This window comes from Daphnia pulex, chromosome 5 (assembly GCF_021134715.1).
Source record: "Daphnia pulex isolate KAP4 chromosome 5, ASM2113471v1".
Taxonomy (NCBI): Eukaryota; Metazoa; Arthropoda; class Branchiopoda; order Diplostraca; family Daphniidae; genus Daphnia; species Daphnia pulex.
Window position 1 is genome coordinate 1462179 of NC_060021.1, and position 12051 is coordinate 1474229.

The 12051-nt window shown below is 36.3% G+C and overlaps 1 protein-coding gene and 3 long non-coding RNA genes across 5 annotated transcripts; 2 read left to right on the forward strand and 2 right to left on the reverse strand.

Annotated features, from left to right (window-relative positions):
* The first annotated feature begins 2354 nt into the window (after nucleotides 1–2354).
* LOC124194048 lies at nucleotides 2355–3129 on the forward strand. The gene is made up of 3 exons (XR_006874574.1): nucleotides 2355–2687; nucleotides 2749–2922; nucleotides 2989–3129. It is a non-coding gene; the product is annotated as an uncharacterized LOC124194048 (long non-coding RNA).
* Nucleotides 3130–4356: 1227 nt separating this feature from the next.
* Nucleotides 4357–5962, reverse strand: LOC124193762. The gene is made up of 3 exons (XR_006874455.1): nucleotides 5274–5962; nucleotides 5122–5187; nucleotides 4357–5029 (listed from the first exon to the last, which is right to left on the reverse strand). It is a non-coding gene; the product is annotated as an uncharacterized LOC124193762 (long non-coding RNA).
* A 278-nt stretch (nucleotides 5963–6240) lies between these two features.
* LOC124193655 lies at nucleotides 6241–8135 on the forward strand. 2 transcript variants are annotated; one of them, XM_046587579.1, is made up of 5 exons: nucleotides 6241–6299; nucleotides 7042–7227; nucleotides 7413–7466; nucleotides 7553–7618; nucleotides 7710–8135. In XM_046587579.1, the coding sequence occupies exons 2-5, from the start codon at nucleotides 7051–7053 to the stop codon at nucleotides 7776–7778; spliced, it is 366 nt and encodes a 121-aa protein (XP_046443535.1). In that variant the 5' UTR covers nucleotides 6241–6299; nucleotides 7042–7050; the 3' UTR covers nucleotides 7779–8135. The 2 variants fall into 2 exon arrangements, with proteins under 2 accessions (XP_046443535.1, XP_046443534.1); XM_046587578.1 differs by lacking the exon at nucleotides 6241–6299 and adding an exon at nucleotides 6334–6932.
* Nucleotides 8136–9880: 1745 nt separating this feature from the next.
* LOC124194047 lies at nucleotides 9881–10618 on the reverse strand. Its single transcript, XR_006874572.1, has 3 exons — nucleotides 10361–10618; nucleotides 10126–10299; nucleotides 9881–10059 (listed from the first exon to the last, which is right to left on the reverse strand). It is a non-coding gene; the product is annotated as an uncharacterized LOC124194047 (long non-coding RNA).
* Nucleotides 10619–12051: the final 1433 nt, after the last annotated feature.

Sequence of the window (12051 nt, forward strand, 5' to 3'; positions counted from 1 at the left end):
TCATTGGTTCTCAAAGATGGAACGATTTCAGGAAAGGTTACGCGGCCACCAGTTGTTCGTTGACTATGATGAGTTACAATGTTTCCCACCCATACGCCTCTTGTTGTATATTTCCTACAGCCATAGTATGCGTTGTGGGTGGCGATATTAATCACAAACGTCGTGGCAGGGGCATCGCAACAGAGGCCACTAAGCACCACATAAATTTTGTTCCCACGAAATTGTAATCCTTGAGTTCACAGTCTTACGATATCGCCACGGAAAGAAGACAAAACATCGTTGACGTTGGTGGGCTTTTTGGCGCCGTGGTATATACCACCTACCAATATATCGTCCCAACCTATACGAAAAAAATACAATTCAATTTTACTATTGTTTCGTGAACTAATTTATTATCATTCCAGCCAAATATTCAATTAATTATTTCTGATACATAAACAAAACAACTAACCTAGATCTTTGAAAATAATTGCCAACAAATCACTCGAACTACTTTTCGACAACGGGATACCGTCAATATTCACAAGAATGTAAAGCACATTGGGGATTTCCTTCCCAGCAGCTGCCATTGCCTCAAGAACATTTAAAAGGGCTGCTGCAACATCAAAATGCTGGTATTATTTCCCTGGTGGCTTATCCGTTAATTGAAGTTTTCCTCGTTTGGAGGACAACAGTGTTCTTGAATTCAGTGGTAAAAATGTCAGATTTGCATCACGATGAAGTATGTTAAGTAAATTGCTAACGTGACACCGGGGGATATTGCAATCGACCACCCATTGGATTAAACTTTGTTTGACAATTGATTCAAATTCGTTCTCATCTTCAATACTCTCTGAAATCATTTCTTCTTTGTCATAAACTGACCAATCAAATGCATCATTTTCGAATTCATCAAATGAAGAATCACTTGTGGAGTCAAAATCATCTTCAATTTACTGTGTGTCCTCAGCATACCCATCATCAGAGCTGTCTGGCTCGTTGGTGTACATGTCTAAATAATTAAAATTTATAAATAAACTCAGTATATTGAAAGCTAATCAATAAATAAAAAAGCTATGGACAAAAGTTACATACCATTATCAAGTACACCATTATTGTCATCATCCAAATTTAAAGATGTAGGTTGTTACATTGTATTAACTGAATTGTCAACTGGTAAGTGTACATTTGACAATAAGGTCAATCGAAGTAGTACCGTAGTTTTCTTGCGCCTTTTAGCTGAAATTAGTAAGTTGCATTTCTTGTTTTGTATTCAAGCTTTAGAGTCGAAACATTTCTATAATTTTATTGGTAATTTGTTCTATTCCTTGTTTCTTCATGTTTGACATTCAGTTGTTGACCACGCGATGATTAAAAATTAACATTGATTTATCTGACAACTAATCACTAATGGTTACCTTACTTTGCAGGCATAGATTCTGATTTTTTCTACAACAAGAAAGAAGTATTCATTTACATACCAGCATTTCAATGCCGTCTTCAGTTGTAAGTTTTATTTTAACAGAGCTGCACATCGTCATTATCAGATACTACAATTCATCTCTGTTAGCGCAGGTTCAATCTGGCAAATATTTTCTGGTTGATTTAACTACTGCAACTTGAAACACGTTATTTACGTTGTTAACGTTTCTTTACCCTTATGTTGCCACTGTCCCTGATTTTGGGGTTAACAACGGGACACGGTGGTAGTATCCCAAGACTCTTGGGGAGAGGGCTTCAGTGAATAAGCGTAAAACTCGACAACCAGATTGGTTTCTTTATCAGTGCAAGATCAGGGAAACATTTGGTATGTTTTATTTTTATTTTTGTATTGCAGTTCATATTCAAAACATATTTATTTTCTAGATTCGTATGAGGCCTCTCGTGCCAAAGAGAATCTAACTGATGTCCAATCGGATATCAACTCTGCATCTGAAAGCCAAACAAAACAAAATAGGGGGTAAAGGCTATAGGAATAAGAGGACAGGACAACGATTCACCGTTGATGAATCACAAGATTCCAGCAGTGATGCAAGTACTGTCGGAATGTACGGGCCCACTCAATTTGACACTCCTTCTATTCCTCCAGGATTGTCTGAAAATGCTGTTCGAACAACCAGACAAGTGGTTAATGTACCCACGCAGTTCTTTCAGCAAAACGCAGAATACAGTCAGTCGTATTGTGTCGATTCTGTCTTGGCTGTAATGCCGTCCATTTCTGACAACACACGATCTACAGTAGAACGTCCCAATGCTAATTCTCTGAAAGCCATCAATCGACTTCATTGTTTAATGTTAACTCTCCATCGCCAACTGCTGATGGTTCATCGTCTGTAGTTAGAAGAGAAATGGGTGAGCGTGATCAAGTTGTTGTTGCTCAGCCAACTTACACGGAAGGTATACTCGAGATATCCTATTTGTAATTTCCTCTAATATGCTCTTGTTTCATTATTAAATGCTTGATTTTAATTGCAGGTTTTGAGAAAATTGTAAAAAAGTCGGTGAGGGACACATTGAAACAAAACGACACATTAACAAATTTTATGGACAAACTTGTCATAATGGATGGAAAGTTGAATAATCTCACCCTAGCTGATGTTCTACCAGCAGCAGAAAATCCCACTTTTTAAATCGCACCCTTGAAGGAAGTAGAAGAAATCAAAGGGTTGGAACAACAATTACTGGGCAAAGAGAATTATTATCAATTGGTACTTAAAATTAAAGTGAATACGATTTTTTAAGAAACAATTCATTTTCTTGTCTTTATAGGTCAGGTTGATCCGTTCACTAGGAGGTGCGTCGTTAGTAACTGTTTACAATGGGCTTGGAAATCAGTTTTTTTCGATCAAAGTTATGGCCTATGTAAACTGGGAAGGAAAAGCAAAAAAGGGATCGATACAAAACATGGTCTTCAGCATTCAATGATTACTACAGCCGTGTTTGGTTTATATTCCAAAATTGGTTTAGTTCAAAATTGTAATTGTAAACAATAACGTTTTTCTTTTCTAGAGGGTATTCAAACCGCTTCCCGTAAGCCAAACAAATTTGAAATGGAAAATGATACAAGGAAAATAATGAAGGGAATCCCAGATAAATACCGAAGCATACGTTTAACAGAAAATCAAGATGGAATGGATGTCGACCACGGACCAAGATAAATGGTCCGCCAGCGGGAATTCTGTAGTTTATCACTGACAAGTTTAAAATATTATTCCTCTTCGTCAGAAATGTTAGTATCTTTCTAATCCCATGTTATTTCAAAAGGATACTGAAATGAGAGAGAATCGGCTCTCTTTTCCTAATTGAAATTTATCCATATAGATGTCTTCTTAAATAAAAAATTTAACCTAGAGTTCTTGGGAATTGAAATTTCCAAAATCAAGAAAAATTAAAATGCAACTTGAATGAAACTAAAGCTATTCCACATCGAGGACAGGATCAGTTTCGTTACGTAGGTTTCAACATTTTTGTAAGATTGTCCCCATCTAACTTCTATATTTTTTTTGGGTGGGGTGAACCAGACTTTAAAATGGTTTTGCCAGTCACTGTTTGATGGTCTGTTTGAGAGCCCACACCGTCTATTTCAGTGCAGCTAACAACGTCGATTGCAGTGCAGCCAACAACGTGGATTGCAGTGCAGCCAACACCGTGTATTGCAGTGCAGCCAACACCATCAATTGCAGTGCAGCCAACACCGTCGATTACAGTGCAGCCAACACCGTCGATTACAGTGCAGCCAAGCCCACAAGAATCATCTAATGAAATTCTTTACTGATACACCTGTTCGTGTTCCGTAGGCTAGCGTTTGATGTGTATAATTTGCGTATCATGTATGCGTATTTGTAGTGTATGTTTTTGTCAAATAAATGGTAATTTCAAACTGATTTCTGAAAGAATTTTTTCTAATTTATTTGTAAACGCTATGGTTAGATTTACGTCCAGTGATGGACCAAATAAATGCATTATTAAACATCCTATGGACGTTCGCTTTCAGATCAAATGGATGTTCGTTTCCGGACGTCAATGGGACGTTCGTTTTAGGACGTCAAATGGAAGTCCGGTATGGACATTCTACGGAGAGGACATCAGGACGTTCTATAATCATTAGAATAACGTCCACCTCGGACGTCCAGGTCAGAAGGAATGGACGCAATTGAGACGTCCAATGGGCGTAAGTGTGCTAGTAGGGCCTGGTCCCAACGGATTATCTAGGCTTATCAATCTACCTTTTTGAAATCATTGGAACTAAGGAGCTTTTTTATCAACTAGTATTGAATCCAGAAGAGTCGAACGACGTCGCTATGCACTTCAAATGCTCAAATCAAACAAAAAAAGATCTGTGTTGTCAACTGTTGCTGTGTTAGTATTTATGGCTCGTCAATGCATTCAAAATATACTGCTGAATAACATTTTATATGTCACTACTCACTAGCAAGGAAAACTAGAAGATGTTCCTGTGAAGTTAAGAGTAAAAATGAGAGTCCCTGGATTCAAAAAGTTAGCCCTGGGCATTCAGAAATGTAAAGAAGGTGAAGAACAAGTGGGACTTGTTTTAAAATCTCTCCGTGCAGCAGAAAGAAGAAGTGACAGAATTTCAATACGAATATAATTTTTGCCTGTTGGAAATGATTCATTTTATTCCATCTGCAAGGTAAGCAGTGATACACTTGATGACTTGGTAGTGTCAGTAGAGAGTCTGTTGACCAACTCTCCTGTTTGGTTCTTGTCAAAGTGCTTTACTAAGAAATTGGTTTTCAATATAAATATAGAAAAGAGGAAAAAAACATTTTTTTGGTTTGGTCAGCAGTGTAATGATAAAGTAGCTGTCATCTAAACTAAATATATATTTGAATAATTGATTTAACATCTTTATTTTGAAGGCGATAGTCAACAGAACGTTACATCTATTCTCTTGATCAATGAAGACAGAGAATGTCATAATTCTGTTTATAATTCACTTCCATTTCTGCTGATCCTTGTCTTAGAGTTTAATTTTCTCGATGACCATTTGGTGATTGATTACAAGCGTCTTCTCAGTATTTCCTACTTCCTACGACCCCCCCCCCCCAAAAAAAAAGGTGTTATGTAAAAAGTTAGTTTCAACAATTTTTTTTTAAATTTTATATTTAGATTTAGACCTACAGCAGTTTGGTATTCCATGAAATCACCACGCGAGTTTGTACAGCTGCGGTCTAACTCCTTCTTTCCCTATGTAAACAAATCAAATTTTCTTAATGCCTTAAAATTCAAATCAATTACACAAAATGGAAAATTAGCTATAATACCGATAATACCTTGTTTCGTACGGCTGAAAAAAAGATGTTCAATTCTGGATACAAACGAGACGTCTGTAAAATAACAACTGATAAATTAAAAGGGAATAACCAGAATCAGCGAATCCCGATACTAAAAAAAAAATTAATTTGTTTGTTTCTTCTTCTCACATATCCCTTATCGTATTTAAATCTATTTTCGGCCAAATGACGTTGTTTTAAAGCTAAACTTGACAATGACGTTTCATTGTTTTCTTTAAATCCAAAACGTGGGAAACGCAGGGAAGGGGAAAATTTGTGATAAAAAGAAGGGTTTAGCCGCAAAAGTCTCAAATATTTCTTGGAAAAGGGGGAATAACACGGAATTGTTAAAAGAAACAAGTTAAAAAGGGGTAAAAACAAAATTTTCCAAAAGACTGCCTCGTCTGCCCGCCTCGCCCTTTAGTTAATTCCGCGCTTTGTAAGTAACAATTTCTAGAAAAATCTGGAAAATTAGAGGTGACAACCCCTTGGGTATTTCTAATCGGCATTCTTTTTTGTTTACTTTCTTTTCACGTAAACTGAAATTAGTTGTATGTAATTTGAAGTTTATCGAAATAGTTTCAAATTTTCTAAAACCTTAAATGAATTTTTTTGAACGAGCAGTATTTGGTTTATCAAATGGGTTTTGAATTTTACGAAAACCAAGAACGAATTTTTAAAATCCAAGTTCGAATGAGCTTATTGAATTATTTTCGAAATTTCTAAAGCCAGGAATGATTGAATTCAACTTATTCGAGCTCTGAAGCAAACTCCATTGGATAGCTATGTGATGCCATCTAGCGATAGCACGGAAACTTTGTTTGATTCCTTTTACTTTTACTGCTAGAGCATTCCTACAAAAAACGTCGACGGTTTCTTCAAAGCAGAATAGCTGATCACAGGAATTTGATTTGTCCGCTTGAGTTCATACAAATATATGTAGATGGCTATCTGGTTTTTCAGTAGTGTGCTTTGCGTATCCGATTAAGGCATTGGCACCAGCAGTTCTAGAAAGCGTCGAATAAGGTTCGAAATTTCTTCGAGTTTCAAGAATTTTGATTTTTTCGCTTCTGGATTGATTGTGTTTTGAGCGTTCGACGTTCGGTCGTCTAGTCTCATTTTGTTATGTCATAGTGAATACCAAGGAAGTCATCAGATTTTCGAACGATAATAACGTTCGCTTAGTAACGTTAAAAACGTCGAGGGGATGAGGATTAGTGATACCGCTCTCGTTAACACTAATAATCAAAAAAAAAAAGAAAAGAAAGAAAAAAAGGTCAATTATCAGTGATTTATTATATATTTTTCAGCAACATTTCACGATTTGTTGATGGGTAATCGTCATTTTGTGATATTTGAGATAAAAAATTGTTAAATCATTTACGGTTTGACGGACACACGTAGGTGGCGTATTTATAAAACAAGCCTTTTTAGAAATATACCGTAAAACCGTAAAACGTGTCATGTATAGGAAAGAGAGGATCTGATTTCTTGCAATAATCGTAGTACATTGGCTTACACTGCCCGAAAAAACGTTGAACGTTGACACCCAGTGACGTTTTTCAGTTAAACGTGTCAAATGACGTTAAAATTTATATTCACAAAAATATAGTTTGGTGCTGTTGTTGGTTAAAATCAGACGGACACACGGACGATTAGGTTGTGCATTTTTTTATCCGCTCGTTTATACTATTTGTATTTAGTATAACGGCGCTTAATCTTTTTCTTATGCAAATTTTCTAATTTGTTTAAACGTTTTTGAAAACAGGTTTCGAAGATGTTTCTGAATACCTTTGCGAATTTGGTTTTGATGGCGATGATGTTGCAATTCCTCATTGTAGAAACACAATTGACCGCAGCAACACCAGAACAAGCTAATAATATAGGTTCGGTGCAGTTATCAACCGTATGCTCCAATACGGTGGATTCAAATATGAATTTGTTATTCGACAAGGTACGATTTTCTTTTTGTGTCCTGGTTATTGATAATTAATATTACACATATAATAATATAAAAATAAATGCATAAGGTTGTAAAAAAATATTATAACAAGAAACAAACAAATACATTTTTTTTTAAGTATCGGGATTCGCTGATTCTGGTTATTCCCTTTTAATTTATCAGTTGTTATTTTACAGACGTCTCGTTTGTATCCAGAATTGAACATCTTTTTTTCAGCCGTACGAAACAAGGTATTATCGGTATTATAGCTAATTTTCCATTTTGTGTAATTGATTTGAATTTTAAGGCATTAAGAAAATTTGATTTGTTTACATAGGGAAAGAAGGAGTTAGACCGCAGCTGTACAAACTCGCGTGGTGATTTCATGGAATACCAAACTGCTGTAGGTCTAAATCTAAATATAAAATTTAAAAAAAAATTGTTGAAACTAACTTTTTACATAACACCTTTTTTTTTGGGGGGGGGGGTCGTAGGAAGTAGGAAATACTGAGAAGACGCTTGTAATCAATCACCAAATGGTCATCGAGAAAATTAAACTCTAAGACAAGGATCAGCAGAAATGGAAGTGAATTATAAACAGAATTATGACATTCTCTGTCTTCATTGATCAAGAGAATAGATGTAACGTTCTGTTGACTATCGCCTTCAAAATAAAGATGTTAAATCAATTATTCAAATATATATTTAGTTTAGATGACAGCTACTTTATCATTACACTGCTGACCAAACCAAAAAAATGTTTTTTTCCTCTTTTCTATATTTATATTGAAAACCAATTTCTTAGTAAAGCACTTTGACAAGAACCAAACAGGAGAGTTGGTCAACAGACTCTCTACTGACACTACCAAGTCATCAAGTGTATCACTGCTTACCTTGCAGATGGAATAAAATGAATCATTTCCAACAGACAAAAATTATATTCGTATTGAAATTCTGTCACTTCTTCTTTCTGCTGCACGGAGAGATTTTAAAACAAGTACCACTTGTTCTTCAACTTCTTTACATTTCTGAATGCCCATGGCTAACTTTTTGAATCCAGGGACTCTCATTTTTACTCTTAACTTCACAGGAACATCTTCTAGTTTTCCTTGCTAGTGAGTAGTGACATATAAAATGTTATTCAGCAGTATATTTTGAATGCATTGACGAGCCATAAATACTAACACAGCAACAGTTGACAACACAGATCTTTTTTTGTTTAATTTGAGCATTTGAAGTGCATAGCGACGTCGTTCGACTCTTCTGGATTCAATACTAGTTGATAAAAAAGCTCCTTAGTTCCAATGATTTCAAAAAGGTAGATTGATAAGCCTAGATAATCCGTTGGGACCAGGCCCTACTAGCACACTTACGCCCATTGGACGTCTCAATTGCGTCCATTCCTTCTGACCTGGACGTCCGAGGTGGACGTTATTCTAATGATTATAGAACGTCCTGATGTCCTCTCCGTAGAATGTCCATACCGGACTTCCATTTGACGTCCTAAAACGAACGTCCCATTGACGTCCGGAAACGAACATCCATTTGATCTGAAAGCGAACGTCCATAGGATGTTTAATAATGCATTTATTTGGTCCACCACTGGACGTAAATCTAACCATAGCGTTTATATTCATAAGCCTAGATAATCCGTTGGGACCAGGCCCTACTAGCACACTTACGCCCATTGGACGTCTCAATTGCGTCCATTCCTTCTGACCTGGACGTCCGAGGTGGACGTTATTCTAATGATTATAGAACGTCCTGATGTCCTCTCCGTAGAATGTCCATACCGGACTTCCATTTGACGTCCTAAAACGAACGTCCCATTGACGTCCGGAAACGAACATCCATTTGATCTGAAAGCGAACGTCCATAGGATGTTTAATAATGCATTTATTTGGTCCACCACTGGACGTAAATCTAACCATAGCGTTTACAAATAAATTAGAAAAAATTCTTTCAGAAATCAGTTTGAAATTACCATTTATTTGACAAAAACATACACTACAAATACGCATACATGATACGCAAATTATACACATCAAACGCTAGCCTACGGAACACGAACAGGTGTATCAGTAAAGAATTTCATTAGATGATTCTTGTGGGCTTGGCTGCACTGTAATCGACGGTGTTGGCTGCACTGTAATCGACGGTGTTGGCTGCACTGCAATTGATGGTGTTGGCTGCACTGCAATACACGGTGTTGGCTGCACTGCAATCCACGTTGTTGGCTGCACTGCAATCGACGTTGTTAGCTGCACTGAAATAGACGGTGTGGGCTCTCAAACAGACCATCAAACAGTGACTGGCAAAACCATTTTAAAGTCTGGTTCACCCCACCCAAAAAAAATATAGAAGTTAGATGGGGACAATCTTACAAAAATGTTGAAACCTACGTAACGAAACTGATCCTGTCCTCGATGTGGAATAGCTTTAGTTTCATTCAAGTTGCATTTTAATTTTTCTTGATTTTGGAAATTTCAATTCCCAAGAACTCTAGGTTAAATTTTTTATTTAAGAAGACATCTATATGGATAAATTTCAATTAGGAAAAGAGAGCCGATTCTCTCTCATTTCAGTATCCTTTTGAAATAACATGGGATTAGAAAGATACTAACATTTCTGACGAAGAGGAATAATATTTTAAACTTGTCAGTGATAAACTACTGAATTCCCGCTGGCGGACCATTTATCTTGGTCCGTGGTCGACATCCATTCCATCTTGATTTTCTGTTAAACGTATGCTTCGGTATTTATCTGGGATTCCCTTCATTATTTTCCTTGTATCATTTTCCATTTCAAATTTGTTTGGCTTACGGGAAGCGGTTTGAATACCCTCTAGAAAAGAAAAACGTTATTGTTTACAATTACAATTTTGAACTAAACCAATTTTGGAATATAAACCAAACACGGCTGTAGTAATCATTGAATGCTGAAGACCATGTTTTGTATCGATCCCTTTTTTGCTTTTCCTTCCCAGTTTACATAGGCCATAACTTTGATCGAAAAAAACTGATTTCCAAGCCCATTGTAAACAGTTACTAACGACGCACCTCCTAGTGAACGGATCAACCTGACCTATAAAGACAAGAAAATGAATTGTTTCTTAAAAAATCGTATTCACTTTAATTTTAAGTACCAATTGATAATAATTCTCTTTGCCCAGTAATTGTTGTTCCAACCCTTTGATTTCTTCTACTTCCTTCAAGGGTGCGATTTAAAAAGTGGGATTTTCTGCTGCTGGTAGAACATCAGCTAGGGTGAGATTATTCAACTTTCCATCCATTATGACAAGTTTGTCCATAAAATTTGTTAATGTGTCGTTTTGTTTCAATGTGTCCCTCACCGACTTTTTTACAATTTTCTCAAAACCTGCAATTAAAATCAAGCATTTAATAATGAAACAAAAGCATATTAGAGGAAATTACAAATAGGATATCTCGAGTATACCTTCCGTGTAAGTTGGCTGAGCAACAACAACTTGATCACGCTCACCCATTTCTCTTCTAACTACAGACGATGAACCATCAGCAGTTGGCGATGGAGAGTTAACATTAAACAATGAAGTCGATTGATGGCTTTCAGAGAATTAGCATTGGGACGTTCTACTGTAGATCGTGTGTTGTCAGAAATGGACGGCATTACAGCCAAGACAGAATCGACACAATACGACTGACTGTATTCTGCGTTTTGCTGAAAGAACTGCGTGGGTACATTAACCACTTGTCTGGTTGTTCGAACAGCATTTTCAGACAATCCTGGAGGAATAGAAGGAGTGTCAAATTGAGTGGGCCCGTACATTCCGACAGTACTTGCATCACTGCTGGAATCTTGTGATTCATCAACGGTGAATCGTTGTCCTGTCCTCTTATTCCTATAGCCTTTACCCCCTATTTTGTTTTGTTTGGCTTTCAGATGCAGAGTTGATATCCGATTGGACATCAGTTAGATTCTCTTTGGCACGAGAGGCCTCATACGAATCTAGAAAATAAATATGTTTTGAATATGAACTGCAATACAAAAATAAAAATAAAACATACCAAATGTTTCCCTGATCTTGCACTGATAAAGAAACCAATCTGGTTGTCGAGTTTTACGCTTATTCACTGAAGCCCTCTCCCCAAGAGTCTTGGGATACTACCACCGTGTCCCGTTGTTAACCCCAAAATCAGGGACAGTGGCAACATAAGGGTAAAGAAACGTTAACAACGTAAATAACGTGTTTCAAGTTGCAGTAGTTAAATCAACCAGAAAATATTTTCCAGATTGAACCTGCGCTAACAGAGATGAATTGTAGTATCTGATAATGACGATGTGCAGCTCTGTTAAAATAAAACTTACAACTGAAGACGGCATTGAAATGCTGGTATGTAAATGAATACTTCTTTCTTGTTGTAGAAAAAATCAGAATCTATGCCTGCAAAGTAAGGTAACCATTAGTGATTAGTTGTCAGATAAATCAATGTTAATTTTTAATCATCGCGTGGTCAACAACTGAATGTCAAACATGAAGAAACAAGGAATAGAACAAATTACCAATAAAATTATAGAAATGTTTCGACTCTAAAGCTTGAATACAAAACAAGAAATGCAACTTACTAATTTCAGCTAAAAGGCGCAAGAAAACCACGGTACTACTTCGATTGACCTTATTGTCAAATGTACACTTACCAGTTGACAATTCAGTTAATACAATGTAACAACCTACATCTTTAAATTTGGATGATGACAATAATGGTGTACTTGATAATGGTATGTAACTTTTGTCCATAGCTTTTTTATTTATTGATTAGCTTTCAATATACTGAGTTTATTTATAAATTTTAATTA